General features: G+C 44.0%; 1 protein-coding gene across 5 annotated transcripts in view; it reads left to right on the top strand.

Moving 5' to 3' along the window:
* SH3BGRL2 (SH3 domain binding glutamate rich protein like 2) overlaps positions 1–23,499 on the top strand; it is a 174,020-nt gene that overhangs the window by 37,383 nt on the left and 113,138 nt on the right. Inside the window, exon 2 of one of the 5 annotated variants that reach the window (XM_029595566.1) lies at positions 8,146–8,260. In XM_029595566.1, coding sequence (XP_029451426.1) covers positions 8,252–8,260 — 9 coding nt within the window. In that variant the 5' untranslated portion in view covers positions 8,146–8,251. Of the gene's footprint in view, positions 1–8,145; positions 8,261–21,845; positions 22,240–23,499 lie in introns of those variants that run through there. The other 4 variants (XM_029595567.1, XM_029595565.1, XM_029595569.1 and 1 more) reach the window with 4 other exon arrangements.

The raw sequence follows: 23,499 nt of genomic DNA, 5'->3' as shown, positions 1-23,499 counted from the left end.
CACAAAAAAAAGATAAGCTCCTCGTTATCTCCTAACTCTCCAAAACTTATAATGGACTGCCTCCAGACTCTCAGGAGAGAGCTGTTGTAAAGCTTCCTAGGGGGTTGGCCATTTCCTGACCCCCATCCACTAACCTAGTCTAGCTAATGCTTCCTTGGGCATACTGGTTACCAAAGAATGGCTCTTGGTCACAAAGGTTTGATACAATAGGTGCTGAGCATACATGCATGGGTATCAATATATAAATTAGTATGCTTTATAGAAGGTACCTTTTGTTTTAGTGCTGGTTTGAGTGAGGGGTCCAATTGTTCATTGAAGCAAGGTGAGTGATTCTGTTAGTCTATATTACATGAGATAATACTCTTAGAAGAACTTTCTGCAAGATTATATATATATTTATTTAAATGACATGTCTGCTGTGGAACACTCAATTATGGTGGGTGTAGGAGGGGTGCATTGTTTCATTAACTGAATGTTCTTTGCTACCTTTATAGCAGTGTTTCCCAACCCTCTCCTGGAGGCACACATAACCAGTTGGGTTTTCAGGATTCCCACAATGAATATACATGAGATACATTTGCATAAGCTCATGCATATTCATTGTGGAAATCCTGAAAACCCAACTGTGTGTCTCGAGGAGAGGGTTGGGAAACACTGCTTTATAATAAATATTCATTGTTGTGGAAGTTAAACACAACTAAGCTGCATGACACATGCTCAGCAATTTATCCAAACTAAAATGTATTTGTAGCATGAACATTTAGTTTCTTCTTGGCTAAGCCAATGCTTAGATGCAGTCCTGGTCAATCAGCCTTTTCCTTTTTGACAGGGAGCTATATAAGCACTCTATATGTACCTTTTGGGCCTTCAATAATTATTTGAGTGTGGAAAGTAGTTGACTTCATGGATATATTTAGAATCCATTAAATCGGATTAGAAATGTAAGCTGGTTATGTAACAAGATTACTATTAAACATTGCAGAAAATTTGCAAACACTGCACTTTAAGCTTGTAGTCATTATCTTTGTTTGCTGTTTGAGGCCTTTTTTCACCCGTGAGAATAATGAATCCTTTTTATCCCTTTAAGAAACTAAAGCCTATGAGTTTTCAACACCATGAAATTGAAAGGAAGGTGGGACCTACATGATCTCAAAGGCTGATGTACAGTATCACTGTTGGACAATTCTTATCTTGGCTCAATAAATGATATTACAGCCCTCAAACAATGCAGTTTCGTTTGGAACAAGTGTGTACTTTTTCCAGTATTTGCAAATGGAACTTTTTATTGTTTTTTTTAAGTATAGAAATCTACTAGCAATAATGATTCTGGTGAAAACTGGTCTCTTTTTAAGTTGTGATATCTTTTTATTAGATCAGTGTTAGAATAATTAAAAGATGTTGGGCCCATAAAAGTACTGTCTAAAAATCAGAATCTTGTTTTTGAATAATTGATTAAAGGAGTATTTCTAAATCAATTGGATTGAAATGCTTGTCAGAGGATGTGTAGAATAGGGGCTGACCTAATGATCTAGCTGTAGTGCCATGTATTGTGATGTGGGAGATTTGGGTTTGATTTCTGAGTCCAGCTTCTGCTTCTTGGGCTGACCAGGGCTGAGTATTCTATCAAGGCAGCCTCAGAGAGCGTGAACAAAAGAGATTAAGCCGCTGAGCGGTTTTGGCTAGTTAGCCGGATAAACGTATCCAGCAAACTAGCAGGGTATATTCAGCAGCGGATTTGTGCTGCTGAATATACCTGACTATCTTAAAGTTAGCCAGATATGTTTATTTGGCTAACTTTAGAGCAGTATAACAACAACCTGTATGTGTATTTTTCTATAAAGATTTATTTAAACAAATTATATAAAAAAATTCATTTAAAATATGTAATACATACAAAACAGTATATATTATTCATATAAACTCATACACTCTCCACATTCATACCAATACAAATTTATCACATATAAATTACACATCAAAGATATCAAAATAATTTATTAAACACTCCCCCTTCAATTTTTTGTTTTTATATATATGTATCTTTCACAGTGGTACCCTCCTTTCAATTTCTTTTCATTTCTTCTTATTCTATTTCAATGTAAATTCTTCACAACATTTTCCTCTTCCCGACAAGAGACTCCTGTTTCACCCAAGGTTTCATCAGGGGATGTAACAGCTATTTCACACAGGATCACCACTAATATAACAGGGAGCCATATGCTTGAAATCTTCTCGTTGCTAAAAATCCCGAAGCATTTCCCGCCGATGTTTCAATATTTCTTTAATACAGCAACCTTTATAGTAATCTCTCTCGTACCATCAATATTAATCATCGCCAAGATCTATTTCAATGGTTCTTCAACAAGGCAGTCTCCATAATTTGCCTTCACATACCACCGATTTTCATCAGTGCCGTTTAGCTACCAGTCATCTTTTCCGTGGCGTTCTTTGGAGCCTGAAGAAGACAGAGCAGAGAATAGCCACTTTGGCACCGCATAGCAAGGAATATACAAAAAGGGGTTGAATCAGCACAAGTTTGAAACTTGTGAACAATAAATCCAATCCTCAAGGCTTCAATTCTGGCTTTGATGACTGGAACTTCTGCTTTCAAATTTATGCTAATTGAATCCCTTAACTGTGGTGAGACCTTGGTCCAGTCTGGTGAGGGACAAGCCCCGGATCCAGAAGTCAGGGGTTAGAAGATCTATGTGCGCCCCTCCTTACAAGTGAAGGGGCTGCAGTAACTCATCACCTCAGAGGAAGATTTGGATTTTGAAAGTGTTTTCCTCTTTTTTGGTTTGTGAGGAGGTTTAATGCCACCCCTCTTCACACTGGTCTCCTTCAGAAACAGACCTTTCCCAAGAGAGGTCACATCAGGAGGAGTCTGGAGCATGGAGGAGCAGAGAGAAGTGACAAGATCTTTGAAGACCCAACCCTGGGTTCCCCACCCTTTGGGACACAGACTGGGGTTTGACAGAACTGGACTCTTGTGGACTTCAGGTATGATTTTGAAACTAAGGGGATCCTCCTCACACTTAGGGATTTTCCTGCCCAACTGAGAGATTTTATTCTCTCACTCCCTGAGGGATATGTTCTAGCCCAGGATCCTGAACTGAGGACACATACACAGATATTTATTTACATTTATTTATATACTGCAAGTTCACTAGTATTGCAGCAGTTTACAAGGTAAAAAAAATACAAAATGTTTGAATTACAGAAAAAAATACAAAAACAAAACCAAATCAAATTAGAAATAAAACATTTACAGTATAACCTTCCTCACAGTTTTATTGATGTTTAGAGAAAATTGCCCTTAAGGTTCTTTGAAGTATTGCTGAATTGATAGGAAAAGACTGCCTTGATTGATTTGCTGCTGGAGAGCAGTTCAGTGAAAGAAACCAGTTTGACAGGTGTACTTTGGTCCAGTTATTGCTAATTGACTGGATTTTATTTATTCTGAAGAAAATCACAGTAAACTTGAACATTAAACTATCCTGTCTAGCACATGCAGCACTATCAGAGAGAAAGGAATAGTAACACAGAGAAAGGAGGGAATTCCACCAAACTGCCTGAGCTTTGAAGGTCATCCTTACCCCGAGTAGAATGAACCATATTCTTGGGGCAAGAATACTGGGGAAAGTGACAATTGTAATTAGCCCTGAGATATTATTTATTTTATTTAAAAATATTTATAGTCCACTTATAATAACGAATGCATGCTAAGCAGATTACAAAGCCAAAACATTAAAACAATAATAGAAAATAAACAATAAACAAACAAAAACAGCAATTAAAATAATACTTACAGTGAAAATGCAACAAGACCCATAAACTAGATAGAAGGGGCATAAAATTGAAAGCTGTCCATTCAAGTAACTTAGCTGGTGTCACTCTGATTTATCCGGTTAAGTTACAAGGGATATTCGATGGCATGGTGCCGCTAAATAGCTGTATTCAAGCTACTATTTAGCCGAATAAGTTATATCCAGCTAAGTTAAACCTGCTCATTGAGAGGTATAACTTACCTGCATAACTTATCTGGCTAAGGCTAAATTAAGATAAGTTATCCGGCTGAGTGGCACTGCCCAGATTCGCCACTGCCCGCCCACTATCAAGCTGGCTAAGAGATAGCCAGATAGGTCCTACTTATCCAGCTAACTAGTGCTGAATGTGATTACATTATCAGGTCCAAGATGTCTAAATAATTTCAATTAGAGGTAACAGAACAGGCTTCTTGAAAAAGAAAAACCTTTAGCATCTTCCGAAACAATTTAAGGTTCTTTAAAGATCTTAGTTCAACAGAAAGACCATTCCATAAAACTGGGCCTATAATGGAGAAGCAACAGCACTGGATTTGTCAATAGGCAAACATTTAGGGGCAGCAGACTAGCTAAGATTTGCTGCTTCCAGCTCTACTGCATCTCATTCAGCAGAGAATAGCTCTTTGCTATCCTGTAACAGATTCATACAGGAGGTGGAGGTAGGGGGCGAAAGCACCAAAAGTGCCTAGAAGTGGCAAAATCCTAAATCTGTCTTGGAGAGGGCATGGTTTCTTGTCTCTTCTAATCAGACTACCTTTACTGTTGGAATCTCAAGCAGATGGAGACCAGCAGAGTGTAATTATGGTTAGGAATAATACTTAAATAATTTAGACAAATATAATGGAGGATCATCTTGTAACGATTGTGAACATGGTTAAGACTTTAAATTTTGTACGCTGTAAGACAGAAAGCCAATGCAGTTGCATAGGATCGGGGTGATATGATGAGCTACAGAGGTTTGTAACAAAATGAGCTACAAGATGAGCTACAGAGTTTTGTAACATTTGTAAAGACCGCAGTTGATATTTTGGAAGCCTTTGCAATAATGAAAACTTGTACGATAGTCCTAAAATAAGTTTGATCTAAAATTGGCAACTTGAGCTTAAAGTTACCTGCAGACATAACAGAACTTAATTGTGGAATATAGCTCAAGTTGCAATCAAATTGAAAACTTAAGGTTACGAGCGTTATCCACAAAAACAGTATCAGCCCCATCCACTGACAAAGAAGCAAGATGAGCAACTTAGGTTTCCTAGAAATCCATAATGGATATAGCACATCCATTAAAAAGGGGGTTGCATTCTTGTGTGAAAGAAGCTTAAAAGCTGGCATTGCATACTCAGAAATAATATATTCATGATGTTACGAGCGCGCGCGGGTACGGTCGTCGTAAGCGGGTGGTGGTGAGCCCTTGGGCCACGGCAGGACTCAAGGAGGAGCCCCAAGCCACACCGTGGGAGGTGAGCTGAGCAGGCATGGTGAGCCAGGCAGGCAGGAACAGAAGCAGGGAGTCCGACCCTCAGCCGGACCTGCATGCCCATGGTAGCCAACACGGGGAAGTTGACTAATGAACGGTCCTCCGACTGTTCCCGGCCCTTTCGGACCTGCCGCAGGGAACGGCAATGGGCAGCAGGCCGGACAGAGGCGAGGGCAGACAGAGTCCGTAAACAGAAGACATCAGACGGGGCAGAAGCAGGCTGAAGCAAGACGGAGACATCAGGACAAGGGCTGAAGCGAGACACAGGAAAGGTCCAGGCGAGCAGGAACTCCGATGCTGGGATACTCACATCCGAAGCCCCCTCGGCTGGCAGAAGCTCAAGAGCCCGTGGGACGAATCCCTCCTGTTGGCCACTCCAGGGCCCAACAGGACAGAAGGCTCAGGAACCAGACGAGGACGTAGGTCAAGGCAGAGACAGGAAGACATCCGGGCAAGGGCTGAAGCAGACACTGTAGACAAGGCTGGACGGAAACATGGCACTGTCCATCAGGGCGCCCTACTCAGCCCACCCGTGGGACTGAGTCACGGACCACCCTGTCCCAGACACACCCTACACAGCCCAGGAAGGCTGGTCGTGGACCACGCTGAGAAGGAGGGTGCAGGGAAACTCCAGGCGAACAGGAACTCCGATGCTGGGATACTCACATCCGAAGTCCTTACGGCTGGCAGGCACAGGAGCAGACATCAGGCAAAGACACTGGACTAGGAACCATGGAAGACCTGGATCAGCACGGTTACAGCCAACTGTAGGACCTGATCCGAAGGCCAGACATCAAGACAGAGACACTGGACAGGGATCCATCAAAGCATATGTGATCACGGAAGACCTGGATCAGCAAGGATACAGACGACTGTAGGACCTGATCCGAAGGCCCTTTGCAAGAGAACAGAAGGTCCTTAAGTACTGGAGGTAGAAGGCAACTCCCTGGGAGGAGCTTGCCAGGACCGCCCACCGCTGGTCCTATAACTAGGGTAGAGAGCTGCGGGCCAGCCCCTAGGGAAGGGCGTCGCCCAACAGGAAGTCCAAACGCTGAGGCATGCAAGCCACAGGCATAGCTAGGCCTCTCAGGCCCTGGAGCAAGTCCCGGATGGAACACAGGCGAGGCCCTGGCTTCAAAGCGGCCTCTGGAGGAAGGTAAGAGACCTCCTGTAGCGCAGCAGCAGGGGGGATCACAACACATGACAAAAAAATTAAAGACAATAACTTGTAGTTGGAGTTACAGTTCTTAAGCTAACCTCAGAAGAATCATTTTGAAGAACTGCAGCTATTACACTAATGTTGGGTGTTTTAAGAAAAGCCATTGGTTGCAATTTAAAGAAGTATTGTCACTATTTATATTTCAAGATTGAATTGCCTTGTTACTTGCTTTTCTGGAACCTACCCTTTTTTGTATTTTCAATTTACTAATTTCTTGTCAACAAAAGTGCTTTTGGAGTTGTTTTTTCCTTGTGAGGCACCATATTAAGTTTCTTTATATTTCCTGTTGCAAGTGATGTCATAGCTTTGTTGGAAGTTTTTGCACATGTATATGTTAGATCCATCAGGGTGGTTTCCTGCAGGAAAATGTTATTAGAGAATATAAAAAAGAAGCAGCTCTTCTCAATATCTCAGAGTTTTGGGCTCAGTTTTGCCACTTAATTCCTAAAAGCGGCTGCAGGTGTCAGAAGTCACCGTGCTTTCATGAAGGGCCTTGTATCCTCAAGTGCCAGGCACATCACAAAGAATGTACAGTAAGTGGTTGAAATCTAGGTCCTCCGTTGACCGTATGATATATAATAAAATGTAAAATAACAACTAACCACCAGGAACGAGAATGAGGTAGAGACCTTAGAGACCTTCACATATGCACAGCAAACTGAGGTGTTAATGCATTGTCACTTTGTTCAAAAAGTCACTGTCATCGCTTTTGTCCTGAGCTACTATTTTTGAATCATCTGTCTCATTCAAATTTTTTAAATTGCAAGTAAAAAGTCAGGCTTTACTAAGTGTTCAGTTTATGGACGGAAAACTTATCTCATAAGGGGTTCACGTGAGCTGCTGCATTATTATTATTTTATAACATAAAAGAATACCTAATTCTAGATCCTGGTGGATAGTTGTTATTTTAGTTAGTGGAACACCTCCTAGCATTTACATTACAGTACAAAAGAATTTGCCACCAAGTATCGTGAGGCACTAAAGTTTAAGAAAAGTTTATTCACTGACGAGCCTGTCTCTTCTCTAAATCGTTCATGGGAGTTCTTTGGAATTGCAAAGATCTTATCTGATTGTCATAGGGGTACCAGGAGCACTTATTCAATGCTAACCCCAAATATGTTTTCCAAGTACTTTGAGGACAAGATTATTTTAATTTGTTCTGAAATAGCCAGCCAGAGAGTAGTTGTGTCTGATGTTTCTGTTGTTACTCAGACAGTTGTCATCTCACCTGATGTACCTAATCATCCAATGGATGATTTAACTTTAGGAAAGGTACTTCCACTGGCAGAAGGTCTAATTCAACCAACACCTGATGCTTCTGTTTTAGATTTCTCACAGTATTTTGGTGTTTTACATTGTGTCAGTCAGTGACCTAGTTTCATTTCATTTATTAAAACTTAATATCCTGCCTGTTGAAACATGTTAGCCAGGCTACTTACAATAAAATCACATATATAATAATATTACATATGTGAACATGTAAATTAGACTTGAAAATACAGACCAAGACAAAAGACATATCTAAATATCACAAACTGGCTTATAACACTGTATTGCATATTGAGAATGTTAACAGTTGTAAGCTTGTTAAAAAATCATGTCTTTACTGCTTTCCTGAACTTCAGGTACTTGGGCTCTATGTAGATGTCTGAGGAAGAGAATTCCAGAGAGTTGGAGCTTGGTAGCTAAAGGAAGAATCTCTGATAGACTCAAGACGAATAACTGAAGGCAATGAGAGGTGTAAGTAGCCTTGTTGAAAGGAACATAAAGTGTGACTAGGAGAATAAGGAATCAATTGTATAATTTGAATGGTATTAGTACTTACATTGTTAAATTGTACTACCTCTTTTCAGAATCCTATCCCTTCTGGATTGATTAGGTCCACGGTAACTGAATTATCATCAGACCAATCCTTAAAAACAGGGCCTTGATCCTAAACTATTGGATCACTATAGTTCTATTGCCAATCTTCCCTTTTTAGGAAGCTAATCAAAAAACGTATCTATTTGCAACTTACAGATTTATTGGATGATGTATTTCTTTGTTGCCAATAAGGATTTCAACCACGGTACAGTACTGAGGATGTGCTGCTGGGATTGATTAACTCTTTGTGCTCAGGCTTCTACCTTAGCTCTTCTCTCCATAATTCTGAGCCTAAGACAGTATGTCATATATAGCTCCCCTAGTACTAACAGTTCTCTAGCCACTCTTATTTAATACCCCATGATTTAGGCCCTTAGTTTCCTTCTATCTATTCAGCAGGTCAGGTGGACCTGGTCTAGGACTGGTCTAGGACTGACTTATAAGCTAGTTTTGTACCTTCTATTTATTTATTTATTTTTGGTTTTTATATACCGGTCTTCTTGCATTAGATGCAAATCAAATCGGTTTACATTGAACAATAAAACTTGCTTGAAAAAGCATTACATGTAACAAAGAACATCAAAAACATGAAAACCTGTTGGAGCAATAATAAAACACAGAGTTTGAATTGTTCATCTTTACCAGATGCCTTACAGGAAAACAAAAAATGGATTAAAAATTAAAATTAAATAACATATGGAAGTAACGAGAGAAAATAGAGCATGGGAGCACTGAGTGAAAATTATGAGAGAGGAAGAGGAGAGGGAGCACTGAGTGAAAATTATGAGAGAGGAAGAGGAGAGGAGAGGGAAGGGGAAAAAAAGAACAGAGGGACCAGAAAGGTGGTTAAAAAAGGAAGGATTAGAGGGAGGAAATTATAAAAAGAAACAAACAAATTGAATTTGCCATGGTAAATCTACAGTAAGAAATCAGGGAAATGCTAGATTAAATAGTTAAGTTTTCAGATTTTTCTTGAAGGATTGATGGCAGGGATCCTGTCTAAGGTCTGGAGGAAGTGAATTCCAATGAGGGGGAGCTGCCGTGGATTTTGTAATCATAATTCACTTTGTGTTTGTTCTAGTTCCAAACCAACACCCAACAAAAAAAAAACCAACTCTCCTTATGTTTCTCTTAACTTTATTTGTAATCACTAGTGCAGCTCAAATGCAATCCATAGCAATTTTTATTCTCCATAATCAAAATCATCTAGTTAATGCCAGTTCAATCCCCATATGTTTTGCTTGTGGCAAATGTTTCCAGGGTTTGACTGGGAAATAACTGGGCAACCCGGACACCTGTAGGCTCTTATCCGCCCCCACCCCAGTCTTGCCGGGCTCCCTCACTTTCACACAAGGAAAATGCGACACGCAATTTGGATGCAAAGGCCACAACCGTTTATTAGAATCCCTAACAAGGGAGTGTTAGGATTAATAGGTATGTGGGCCCTGGGCCAAGGTGAAAGATGATACCACCCACAGGGAGGAGCCCTGTGAGCCTCACCGTTGGGAGGCGAGGTCTCAGCGGACGTCAGACACAGCTGTGGAATAGTGTCTTTATTAGTGAAATAGAAAGGCACTGCCCATGAAGCAGAGAGTGCAGGAGAAAGTCACAGAGTCTGTGTGGTGGGGTATACCCAAGGAGAATACCTCTGTAGTGAAGACACAGCAATGGTCTGCAGAGCAGGGTACACCGATGAAGCTCCTCAGTAGAGATGTCATGGTAGTTGTCCGCAGCGCGGGGTACACTGATGAGGGTTTCTCACTAGAGATGTCACGGTAGTGGTCCGTAGAGCGGAGGTACTCACAGTAGCGAAGGTTGCAGGGGAAGTCCCGGGAAACAGGGCAAGTAGTAGTACAAGGCAATTGGCCCTCCGAAGAGCGGATAGCCAGAGATGAGGAAGGGCCCCCGAGGAGCGGGTGCCAGAGCGTCTCTCGCCAAAGGAGCAGGAATTGGACGGGAAGTCCATAGTAAGCGAAGCGGATTCAGCAATGAGGGAACTCATTGCCAAGTCATAGGTAGGCAGGGCCAGCCGGCTTAAATGTCCTGGAAGGATAACGTCATCCGGAGAGGACGCTCCCAAGGTTCCCGCCATGATGTGCTTAAGACTGGCCCATGTGCGCGCACCTAAGGGATTCCGAGGGTAAGATGGCGGTTGGCAGCATCCGTGGCATCCAGGGAGGTCTGGGAATGGAAGGCAGGTCAGCGGCAGCTGGCAGAGGCTGCAAGTCTTCCCAACGGAGTCAAAGCTGCAAAGAAGGAGGTGTGCAACAGTGGTCGCAGCCGTCTGCAACTGGGCGTAACAGGGAGTCTAATTAAGCACCAAGTCTGTTCAATAAATGTTTACAAAATCACAGCTGGACAGGTGCCAGAACTCTAATATCTGCCCAAGCGGAACCACGGAGTCTCGCGCCAAGCGAGCCCTGGACAGGCATTGTGACCGCCACAAACTGGATGGGATCACAGCTTGGACCACCACAAAGCAAGCCCGCTGCCTTATCCCATCCACCGGAGGGGATCCCAGCCTGGCTGCCACAAAGCAAGCCTTGCCAGAGCCCCTCACCACATAACAGCCTTGATCCATTGAGGCCCCGAGCACGGGCCCAACATCGATCATCTGTGGCAAATGGGTGAGGGCCCTTAGGCTTCTCTCATACATATCGGCACTCCCAGCTTTCTTCTAATGCTTCTGCATTTACAAAGTCACTCCTGGACTCGGTCGCTGCCGCCACAGGGGCTCGGCACGCAAGTGTGCGGAAGCATCTTCCCACCCGCTCATGATGAGCACCCCCTAAACAATGGCTATGGCCACTGCATCTAGGTGAAAAACCTCTGCATCGCATGCAAGGACAGATTATTTCCCAAGTCTGACAAGTGTACCCCGTCCAGGGCATAAAGCTCTGCGCAGTGCCTGTTCACCCATTAATGTCGCAAATGATAACCACCTTGGAGTTGTATGGCTTTGGCTACCTTCCGGTTGAACTTGGCACAGTAACTACCCCACCACCCAATGCATATCAAGCTATGATAGGGTATGATCTCAGACCAGCAGATTTTTATGGATGACCACGAGAACGTCAGGCAGCTAAAGTCTTTCCTGATTGCATTCATTAGAGCGATGCCAACACCTTTGCCTGTCATTGCCACCAAGGTGAATGATGATTAGGTCAGGCGGTGCTAAGCTCACTCTTCTCAACTGCAACGTGGGCCATAGCTGATGGCATCGCATGCCTCCTTGACCCAGCCAATCGATTGTCCCACCTTTCTGCAAGAGCCCAAGTTCATGACCAAACTTCCCTTCAATGGCTCTTCTGTGTACATATGTGATGAATGAGTGGCTGACGATCCACTGGACGACAGCTGCAAGTGAAATAGAAAACTAGGTCATGGCGCGTGCCCAGCCAGGTGCAAGTGCAGGGGAACCGTCCTTGTGCCTAATGTATGACGCATAAGCTCCTGACCTCTATTGACCCAACCGCTGAATTGCTGCTTCCAATGCTTCCACCCAGCGGTGGAAGCATTGGAAGCAGCTCCTATGTGGAATGAGTGAGTACTAAAACATTTGCTCTGGAGTCCCACCTCTGCTATGGCTTTCTTGAGCACTGCCGAAAATTGATAGCGTGTTAAAGGGGATTAATCGCAGTGTAGCAAAAATAAACCATTCCCTTTTGGGCATATGGCTAGGTATCGGGTTACGGCTGCTACTGGACATGTCTCCAGATCCCTGACCGCTGTCAGTGTGATGACTTGGCCACGGGCACGCTGATCAGACTTAGACTGCCTCAACTTTAGGCATAGGGTGCCATCTGTGATGCTGACGTCCTCCCCTAGCAAGCCCCGCAGCTGAGATGCCTTATGCGACGGTGCCGTAAACTCGCTGATGCTCAGGGCACCGAAAAATGCCAGCACTATGGTGACTCAGAAAAACGCAGTCTCAAACTCATCAGTAGCTACTGTGGGCAAGACGTGCCACAGTTGTAGCAGCAGATCATGGGTTAGTGGTCTCCAAGCATCGTGCTGATGCCCAGCTTAGCATAACTCTTTTCATCGTGAAATGGTGCTAAGCACGACCCGTTTCAAGCTTTGAGAAAAACGCTAGGGCCATGCAACGAAACATATTCCTGGACAGTCCCTGCCGCTTGGTGTGAACAGTGTATCTAATCAAGAGGTCCTCTGGAACCCGGTGGCTGGGCCAGGGTTTGCAATGAGACATGCTTTTACTTTGCTGTAGTTGCGGACGTATGAATTCCATGTAGCTGGGGCAAGTGATCTTCGCAGCATCTTGCACCCTGTCCAGTTCCAAAAGACCAAAACTGTTCCGGGACATCTCTGCCATTTGGTTTGGTTTGTGGCGCCAGCTTCCTGAACAGGGACCACTTGCAACGAGAAAGAGAGTCAGCTATCTCATTGCGCATTCCAGGAACATGCTTCACTCATGCAACAATGTTTGCGAGTAGGCAGCATAAAATAAATTCCCTCAGCAGCTCTGCCACCAGGAGGCACTTAGAAGTCTGTTTGTTAATTGATTGAACTACTGCCTTGTTGTCATACCATAGCACCTCTTGTTGGCTGCTAAGAGCACCGCCCAGATATGCACGGTGACAACGATGGGAAAGAGCTCCAGAAATGTGATATTCTTGGTTAGACCGCACTCGGTCCAGCTATCTGGCCAGAGCTCTGCACACCAATTGCCCCTAAAATAGACATCAAAACTGATGCCTCCTGATGCATCAGAGTATAACTGAAGGTTGTTGCTGCTGACTGGGCTTGGAAGCCAGGCTGAGACACCACTGAAGTCCTTGAGGAACTTGGATCAAAGCTTCAGGTTCTCCTTGATAGGTTTGCTAACCCGCAAGTGATGATGGCCATGAATCAGTCCTACCGTGGACTGAATCAAACGATGTAGGAAAATCCTTCCCATGGAAATAACCTGCCCGGCGAAGGCGAGGCTGCCTATTAGTCTCAACATGACTTTCTCGCTGCGCAAGGTGGCAGCTACCAACTCTGACAGTTTTGCTACTTTGTTGTGTGGCAGACTGTATTTCATACACGTGGAATCAAGCTCAATCCCCAGGAAAGTGAGGGCAGTTACCAGGCCAAGGATCTTGTCTTGTGCCAAAAGGACGTCAAATCTACTCGCCAAATCGCGAAATGTGTGGTACAGTTTAGAGCATTCCAGTGAATCCTTTTTTCCTATGAATAGGAAATCATCTAGATAGTGAACTAGCGATGTTAGCCTGGAAGCCTCCTCAGTTGCCCAGTGAAGGAATGTACAGAAGATCTCAAAAGAAGCGCAGGAGACTGAGCACCCCATTGGCAGACACTTGTCATAGACAACAGGGAGCTCTGGGAGAAGTATGGAGAGGTCCCGCGGAGCCAGGAGGGTAACCCAGTAGAGAGGCAGGTTAGAGGTAGGTAGTACCTGGGCAGGGACTCCGAAGGGGAAGACACCAGACAGGCTGCAGAGTGGGAGGCGTGAGACTGGCCATACAGGAGGTACTCCGGAGTAGCAACCCTGAGGGGAGAAGCTGCGCAGCATAGAGGATGGTGATGTAATGTTGTAGGCCAACCCGCTCGACAGGGAAGCCCCAGCCAAGCCTCTACTGGTAATGTATGCAGCCCCGATGAGCGGAGGAGTGCAGGCAGAGAATAGAATGTAGACGCGACCCCGAGGAGCGGGGAGGCGTTGGCAGTCACAGAGAAGTAGGAACACACTACCCTGAGGAGCAGGGAGACTCTGGCAGTCACTTTAATAACATGTGGGTGTGTCCCTGAGGAGCGGGGAGGCGCAGACACTCTGTATAGGACGCAGGCATTATCTCAAAGAGCGGGGAAGCCCTGTTGTAGAACTCACTGATTGTAGAGGTGTTCCAGGAGCGGGAGGCCTTGCAGGGTAGGACCCAGGAGGCGTGGTGCCAGCCTGAGGAGCGGGGTAGGCAAGGAGAGCAAGTCCCTGATGCGCACACTGTCCCCCGAGGAGCGGGTACCAGACAGAGTTCCAATCCAAGAGCCTGATAGCGAAGTCACCAGAACACGAAGCAGTAGTCGAAGAGACGTACGGAACTAGTTGCCAAGTCGGCTAGCTAAGGGCGAAGGTAGAGCTTAAATACACAGGTCCAATGACATCATCAAACAGGGACACCCCCAAAGTTCCTGCAGAAGAGTACACGTGGTTGCAGCTGTCTGCTCCCAGCATCCCCCGGGAGAAGCGTCCAGAGGTCACCGCAAGCGATCCAGGGATTGACTTCCTCAGCCCCAGCTTCCAGAGGCCTCACACCCTTTGCAGTAGATTAATCAAGCTACCCGTTCATCAGGACATAGCGTCTCAACATTTGTAACCGGAACAGAGAGGAGGGATTGAAGCCGAGGCTCACGTCTCTTTAGATGTTCAACAGTTTTGTGACGTCATTAATTACGTAAAATATTCATGACGTGTCCTCTTACGAAGTACTATCTATCAGGATAAACAGTGGTAATAGACAGTAGTGAATAGGAATTTAAATTATCCTAGAAATGAATGTAGATCTAATTCAGCATTAAGTCCCGTAGGTGCAACTGTATGTAAGCGAAAGATCCAACACTGTTCTGACTGTAGCAAAAGGCGTTCTCGATCTCCACCTCACCAATGCAAGGGAACATGATCAGTTGCACAAAAAAGTAAATTGGAAAAGGAATGTCCAAATTCTGTGCGGTGTGTCACTAGGGATTCATCTTCTCTTATATTATTGATGTTAGATCGATGTTCGATCATTCGTGTTTTGAGCATCCGTTTGGTCTTTCCAATATAAAGGAGCAAACAAGGACATTGTATTAAATAGACCACCACGGAGGAATTGCAGGTGGTATTGTGTCTTAAAAAAATCTTATATCCAGAATTTACTGTAAGACAATATTGAATGGTCATTGATGACCCACAAACTGAACAATTATGACACGGTTGATGTGAGCCAATACGGTTTTCAGACTGTGCGGGGTCAATAGAACTATCAGACCTCACCAAGACATTTCTTAAATTGGTGGCCCGAGAGAAAGTAATGTGAGGTGGTATTTTGAAGACATCATGTAGCTGTAGAACATGCCAATTTTTCAAAATAGAACGACGAATTTCTAAAGCAAATGAAGAAAATGGAAGAACACAGGTATGACGTGAATCCACATCTGTGGAATGAGGAAGAAAAAGCCATTCTCGTTGACAGTATTTGGCTCGATGATAAGCTTTACGAATACATTTACGAGGGTATCCACGTGCCAAAAAACGTTCTTGTAAAATTTTGGACTGATTCTCAAAATCTGCTGTGGTTGTACACAGACGTCTCGCTCTAATGAATTGACTTACTGGCAAATTTGTCTTCAAATTCTTAGGATGGGCACTGGTGTAATGCAAATATGTATTTGAACTAACAGTTTTGCGAAAAAGTGACGTCACAAAATTTCCTTCAACCAAAGTAATCTGTATATCCAAAAAAGTAATGGAAATCGATTCAATGTTGGCAGTGAACTTCAAATGTGTGTTGCAGGAATTTAACCATAGCACAAAGGCTTTAAACGTATCTTCATCTCCTCTCCATAAAATGAAGACGTCATCGATGTATCGCTTCCACGTTGTTGAACATTTAAAGAGACGCGAGCCTCGGCTTCAATCCCTCCTCTCTGTTCCGGTTACAAATGTTGAGACGCTATGTCCTGATGAACGGGTAGCTTGATTAATCTAAAGATAAGTATACGCTTTTTCATCTTTTATGTGATAATATCTTAAAGGTGTTTTATTTATCGTGTTTGTAGGATAAAGACTCTTATCTGTATGTTCTTCATATGCCCCTGAAGAAGCTTAACAGTGAAACACTGGCCGTGTTGGGCTATCATATGCTAAAGTAAAATCTGTTAAGAGTCTATTTTTCACCGATGGAGGACTATTTTTAAGAAAAAAGAAAAAACTTTAACAAAAAATATTTTTTAATTAATTAAAATATAAAGAAGGTGAATGATTGAGAAGACCGGTTGGTGTCTTGGATAAAGTCACACAGTGTCAGGCTTGCTGACACCTTCTTAAGCTATTATTATTAAATTTAATTTGTTTCCACCTTGATATTTGATAGATTTCAATTACCCCAATATTGACTGGGTAAATGTAACATCAGGACTTGCTAGAGACATAAAAGTTCCTGGATGTAATAAATGACTGCTTCATGGAGCAATTGGTTCAGGAACCAACAAGAGAGGGAGCTATTTTAGATTTAATTCTTAGTGGAACACAGGATTTGGTGAGAGGTAATGGTGGTGGGGCCACTTGGCAACAGTGATCAAACAGTGATCAAACAGTGATCAAAGTTACAATCAACATTTGTTGATTGTAACTTTGACTTATTCCTTTTTCCTTTGTTATCTATTATTAACCAGAATTGTTATCTTAGTTTACCCTTGTTAAAATGTAAACCGATCCGATATGGTTATCTACTATGAAGGTCGGTATAAAAAAAACTGTTAAATAAATAAATAAATAAAATTTAAACTAATAACTGGAAGGGGGACAATAAGTAAATCTACAGCTCTAACACTAAACTTTCAAAAGGGAAACTTTGATAAAATGAGGAAAATAATTAGAAAAAAACTGAAAGGTGCAGCCGCAAAGGTTAAAAGTGTTCAACAGGCATGGACATAGTTTAAAAATACAATCCTAGAGGCGCAGTCCATATGTATTCCACGCATTAAGAAAGGTGGAAGGAAGGCAAAACGATTACCGCCATAGCTAAAAGGTGAGGTAAAAGAGGCTATTTTAGCCAGAGAAACATCCTTCAAAACTTGGAAGAAGGATCCATCTGAAGAAAATAGGATAAAACATAAGCATTGTCATGTTAAATGTAAAACATTGATAAGACAGGAGAAGAGAGAATTTGAAATGAAGTTGGCCATAGAGGCAAAAACTCATAATAAAAACTTTTTAAAATATATCCGAAGCAAGAAACATATGAGGGAGTCGGTTGGACCATTAGATGACAGAGGGGTTAAAGGGCTCTTAGGGAGATAAGGCCATTGCAGAAAGACTAAATGAATTCTTTGCTTCCATGTTTACTAATGAGGATGTTGGGAGATACCAGTTCCAGAGATCATTTTCAGGGGTGATGAGTCAGACGAACTGAACCAAATCACTGTGAACCTGGAACATGTAGTAGGCCAGATTGACAAACTAAAGAGTAGCAAATCGCCTGGACCGGATGGTATGCATCCTAGGGTACTGAAGGAACTAAAAAATGAAATTTCTGATCTATTAGTTAAAATTTGTAACCTATCATTAAAATCATCCATTGTACCTGAAGACTGGAGGGTGACCAATGTAACCCCAATATTTAAAAAGGGCTCCAGGGGTGATCCAGTTAACTATAGACCAGTGAGCTTGACTTCAGTGCCAGGAAAAATAGTGTAAACTATTCTCAAGATTAAAATCGTAGAGCACATAGAAAGACATGGTTTAATGGAACACAGTCAACATGGATTTACCCAAGGGAAGTTTTGCCTAACAAATCTGCTTCATTTTTTTGAAGAGGTTAATAGCATGTGGATAAAGGTGAATCGGTATTTGGATTTTCAGAAGGCATTTGACAAAGTCCATCATGAGAGACTTCTAAGAAAACTGAAAAGTCATGGGATAGGAGGCGATGTTCTTTCGTGGATTACAAACTGGTTAAAAGACAGGAAACAGAGAGTAGGATTAAATGGTCAATTTTCTCAGTGGAAAAGGGTAAACAGTGGAGGGCTTCAGGGATCTGTACTTGGACCGGTGCTTGTCAATATATATATATATATATATATATAAATGATCTGGAAAGGAATACGATGAGTGAGGTTATCAAATATGCGGATGATACAAAATTATTCAGAGTAGTTAAATCACAAGCGGATTGTTATACATTACAGGAGGACCTTGCAAGACTGGAAGATTGGGCATTCAATGGCAAATGAAATTTAATGTGGACAAGTGCAAGGTGTTGTATATAGGGAAAAATAACCCTTGCTGTAGTTACACGATGTTAGGTTCCATATTAGGAGCTACCACCCAGGAAAAAGATCTAGGCATCATAGTGGATAATACTTTAAAATCGTCTGCTCAGTGTGCTGCAGCAGTCAAAAAAGGAAACAGAATGTTAGGAATTATTAGGAAGGTGTTACCCGCAAGGGAGCCCCCGGGCGCTGGCGTTCCGTCCCGGGGTTGACTTCCGGCTTGCCGCGGCTCCGAGCGAGTCGGGTTGTGGCCACGCCCCTGCATGACGTCAGACGCCGACAGGAGCGTCGGTCTGTGCGGGAAACTTGTGGGATTTAAAGAGGGTTTTTTCTCTTCCTCTTTGCTTCGGCCAGAAGTAGTGTTTGGATTGCTGCTTGCTGTGCTTTTGGTTTCCTGCTGTTTGCCTGACCCGGATTGCTTCATTGGATTTGTTGTCTGCTGCCTGCCCTGACCTGGATTACTTCATTGGATTCGTCGTCTGCCTCCTGCCCCGACCAGGACTGTCTCATTGGATTTGTTGTCTGCTGCCTGCCCTGACCTGGACTGTCTCATTGGATTTGTTGTCTGCTGCCTGCCCTGACCTGGACTGTCTCACTGGATCTGTTGTCTGCTGCCTGCCCTGATCTGGACTGTCTGAGGAACTCCTCTGCCAGCTATCTGACTCCCGGATCCCGTCCGTTGGCTCTGAGGGACAAGGTAAGCGGTCATTGACCAATTTACCGTAACAGAATTTACCGTAACAGAAGGGAATCGTTAATAAAATGGAAAATGTCATAATGCCTCTGTATCGCTCCATGGTGAGACCGCACCTTGAATACTGTGTGCAGTTCTGGTCTCCGCATCTCAAAAAAGATATAGTTGCGATGGAGAAGGTAAAGAGAAGGGCAGCCAAAATGATAAAGGGGATGGAACAACTGAAAGACTGAAGAGGTTAGGGCTGCTCAACTTGGAGAAGAGAGGCTGAGGGGGATATGATAGAGGTCTTTAAGATCATGAGAGGTTGTTGCGTCCGTCGGACTCAGACGGCTTCGTCCCACTTGCCTCACCTCAATATTCGCTTTCTTCACCAGCCTCGGGAAAATGTCGACCACTGCATCTGCTTGCCGCACTCCCCGGCGTCCCCGGAACGGCTATGGCAAGGCTTTCCACCATGATTCACCTGAGGGCCTCCTAGGGTGCATGCGAATGTTACCCACGTCTATATTCCAACGTTGGCACGAACCTTGGGAGCATCCCCCTCGAGTGATGTCACACCATTTGGGTATTTAGGCTGCCCATTTGCTGACTGACTTTGAGTTAGCAAGGATTGGATTCGTCCGGTCTAAGCTGCTCTGCCGCTTCTTGCTGCTGCTGGAAGCTCTCTACCCTCCGGGGTTCTACTAAATTGGGTATCCGCTCCTCAGGGGCCCTATGCTTCTTTCCAGGTGCCTATCCAGTATCCAGGTACTTGCTCCTTGAGGGCCTGAGTTGTCTACCTTGGTGCCTGCTACCAATACTTCTACCTGCTGGGAACTCCACCATTACAGCTACAAGAGTGTGAGTAATCTAACATCTACCAGTCTGTCTAACCTACAGCTTCTCACTGGAAATCTGCATTGGAGCTCCCTATACCACCATTGTGGGACGGATCTCCTCAGCCGAGGACCCAAGACTGTTTCTGCAGGAATCTGCTCACTACTGCCACCTCTGGTGAACTCTACAAGCTATACAATAAAAACTATCTCTGTGTTTGTGCATCTGAGTCTAGCCCGGTACTGCAGTTCCCCACGGGGCTCCTCCCCGTGGGAGTGGCCATCACTGCAGCACCTAAGAATCCACCAAACACCTTAAAACCTTAACAGAAGTATTGATCAAGTAGATGTGAATCGGTGATTTTAAATAATGGAAGGACTAGGGGGCATTCCATGAAGTTAGCAAGTAGCACATTTAAGACTAATCGGAGAAAATTCTTTTTCACTCAACGCACAATTAAGCTCTGGAATTTGTTGCCAGAGGGTGTGGTTAGTGCAGTTAGTGTAGCTGGGTTCAAAAAAGGTTTGGATAAGTTCTTGGAGAAGACGTCCATTAACTGCTATTAATCAAGTTTATTTAGGGAGTAGCCACTGCTATTAATTGCATCAGTAGCATGAGATCTTCTTAGTGTTTGGGTAATTGCCAGGTTCTTGTGGTCTAGTTTGGCCTCTGTTGGAAACAGGATCCTGGGCTTGATGGACCCTTGGTCTGACCCAGCATGGCAAGTTCTTATGTTCTTATGTATTTTGCACAAGACAGAAAGAAATGCATGTCTGTCTCTATTTTTTCAGTGTTGAACTGCATGTAAAGTCTGGCTTCTTGGAGTTTCTGGTTCAGTTTTGTTTTCAAATTTCCATTTATAATTTGTGGTCACTTATTCTGTATTTGGTGAGGGTCTATCCATTTTCTGTTTCTATGATCAAGGAGAGATATTCTGCTCTATTTAAATCATTAGGGGGTGGAGCTACCACAGGAGGCCCTGCCCCTTTCACATGTTCAGACACTTCTTCAGTGTCTCTGGATCTGCTAGTGCAGGGGATAGCCACAAATAAGCCAGGTTTTTAGGCTATCCACAATTAAGATGCATGAGCTAGATTTGCATACAATGGTGGCAGTGCATGAAATCTATCTCATGCATATTCATTATGGACATCTGAAAACCTGGCCTGTTTCTGGCTCTTGGGGGCCGGAGCTGGTCACCCTGGGGCTAGTGTGTAGTTTCTGGATAATGACCTGTACCAATGTGGCTTGTTCTGTTTTCCTAATAAGTGCAGGGTTAATGGAAGAGTAATTTGTGTCCTAGGCTAATCTTTAGTCATGCAGGCTCCTCCTCCAAATTACCTACTGGTGGCAGCTCCAACATTCTGTAAAAAGTGCGGGACAACTGGCGCTCCGTGTTGAGCGCCTGCACTCCTGATGTGCGCCCAGGCACCTCTCCTGGGCACACGATTCTCTATTTAAATTAGGTGTCCCCTAATAAGGAGGCGCTAGGGACAATAGTGCATTCCTAGCGCCTCTTTATCAGTGGTAGAGGTGGCTATCAGTGGGTCTGACAACCGACGCTCAGTTTTACCTGCGTCGATTTTCAAACCCGCTGACAGCCACAGGTTAGGGAAACGGACCCCGGCAAAATTGAGCGTCCCCGTCTCAATGTTCATTCCAGCTCTTTTCCTTCTCATTTTAAACAGTTGAGTATTCACTTGCAGACAAGCTAGATTTCGTTCACTTTAATTCACAACGCTCACTACTTGATCTTACAAACATTCTTTTAAACTATTCATAGTAAACCAATGCTTGAAAGCCGCTTGACACCCGCCACCTGCCCAAAATGTGTCTCCATACGTCCGCGACGCCCTCTGCCCGTCTTGTGCGATGTGGGATAAGAAGTCACCGACGTGGTGCACATGCATTACTGATCTACTGCTCTTTTGGCGAACGTGTGAAAATTGTCATTGCCAATAAAGTTATCGGACTCTGAAGCCACTTTACTTTCCGCAGGTGCGGCCGCGACCGCCCGAAGCTTCAGGAAAACACTCCAGCCCCCAGAAGCCCTTGCAGCGGTAGCATCTCTTTCCCTCTCTCTGCTTGAGAGGGCGGGTACGTGGCTGTGCTCTTATCGTCCGACGCCAGGCAGAGTGCTGACGGCACAGCAGAGCGGAGCGGGCGCGTGCTGTGGCTCTGGCCCCGGGGAGCTCGAGCCGCGTCCGGAGAGCGACGCTTCCACCTGACGGCGGGAGTCGCCGTCGCCTTCCCGCGCCAGCTCGGGAGAGGAGTCGGCCGTGCTGCTGCTGCCGCCGCCGCCAGGATGGGCATCAGGGTGTTCGTTGCCTCCTCCTCGGGCTCCGTGGCGGTGAGTGTCGCACGCGCCTCTCCCTTCACGCCCCAGTTTGCTGTCCTTACCCGTTCTTCTTTCTAGCTCGCGGTCGGGTTACTGGTCTCAGCAGATTTAAAGTTTTTAAAGGAAAATGGTTCAAAGGGTCTTCCTATCGCAGACTGGTTCGCACACGGGATTTTGACAGAGGAATGGCTGGAAGCTGCCAGAGAATCGGAGCTCAGATTTGGTGGGGGGGCGGGTACGGGGTCAGGTAACTTTCAGTGGGGTCCTGGGTCGGGTGCCTTACTGCCTCTGGCATCTGCGTGTTGCACCTCATGCTTGAGAAACCTTTACCCGAGTTATCTAGTGGGGCAATAAAAAGGCTCCTGCTTTCAGCCAATCGCTTATTTTAATACTGTGGCAATGATACATTGTATCTCCGGCTATGAGCGTTATCATGAATTATGCAATGTGGGCATAGTTATTTACTTCAGGGGCTTACCACAGAGCTAATCAATAAAATATATGGTGCTTTTTTTTTTTTTTTTTAATGCCCTCAAACAGGTAGCTCTAGATTAGGCAGATGAGTATTCATACATAACACAGGGCATAACTACCTTTCTTAAAATACGGCCCCCCCCGCCCCCAACTAATTTTCTAGTTGAGTGCCGAGAAGCAAAGAATGGTTTGTGTGCTTATAGATATACATAAAGCCAAAGTCTCAGCTGGCCCTCTACTGGTACATACAGCATAGACTATAGCTAAAGTGCAAGCTTTACTCAAATTCTCTTTCAATAGATATATATAAAATTCTCACAATAAGGGACCAGCTGTTACTTTTGAGACTCTTCTCATTCTGCAGAAAGGTTCAGGCAAGCTCCTGCCTCACGGTTCCTGCAGCTGGACAATGGAACTGTATTTGTCATTGTAGTTTGTTAGGCAACCAGCTTTCTTTAGTTTGATTTGCTACCAATGTCTGCCAAATTAAAGGACATTTTATTTGTCCTGCATTTAACTTTCCTGGGACTTTATAAGGCTTAATTTCTCAAGAGTGGAAAACATAAATGCCCTTGTGTTTTTGAGATGCTTGGGATGGTGGGATAGTACAGAGAATTTTCTTGGAAATTGAATTTTTTTAAAAATGATAGTGATAGAGAAAATGTATAAAGATTGTAGAACACCTAAAATGAGACAGTAATTGGATTTCCTTTATGTTTAATAACTTGCACTAAGAAAATGTCATTGTTTCTGCAGTAAGGAAACAAGTATACTGCAGTTGACTGCTAATTAGATTTA

The sequence above is a fragment of the Rhinatrema bivittatum genome, chromosome 3 (assembly GCF_901001135.1).
Source record: "Rhinatrema bivittatum chromosome 3, aRhiBiv1.1, whole genome shotgun sequence".
In the NCBI taxonomy this organism is placed as follows: Eukaryota; Metazoa; Chordata; class Amphibia; order Gymnophiona; family Rhinatrematidae; genus Rhinatrema; species Rhinatrema bivittatum.
This window is presented reverse-complemented; position numbering and strand designations above follow the sequence as displayed.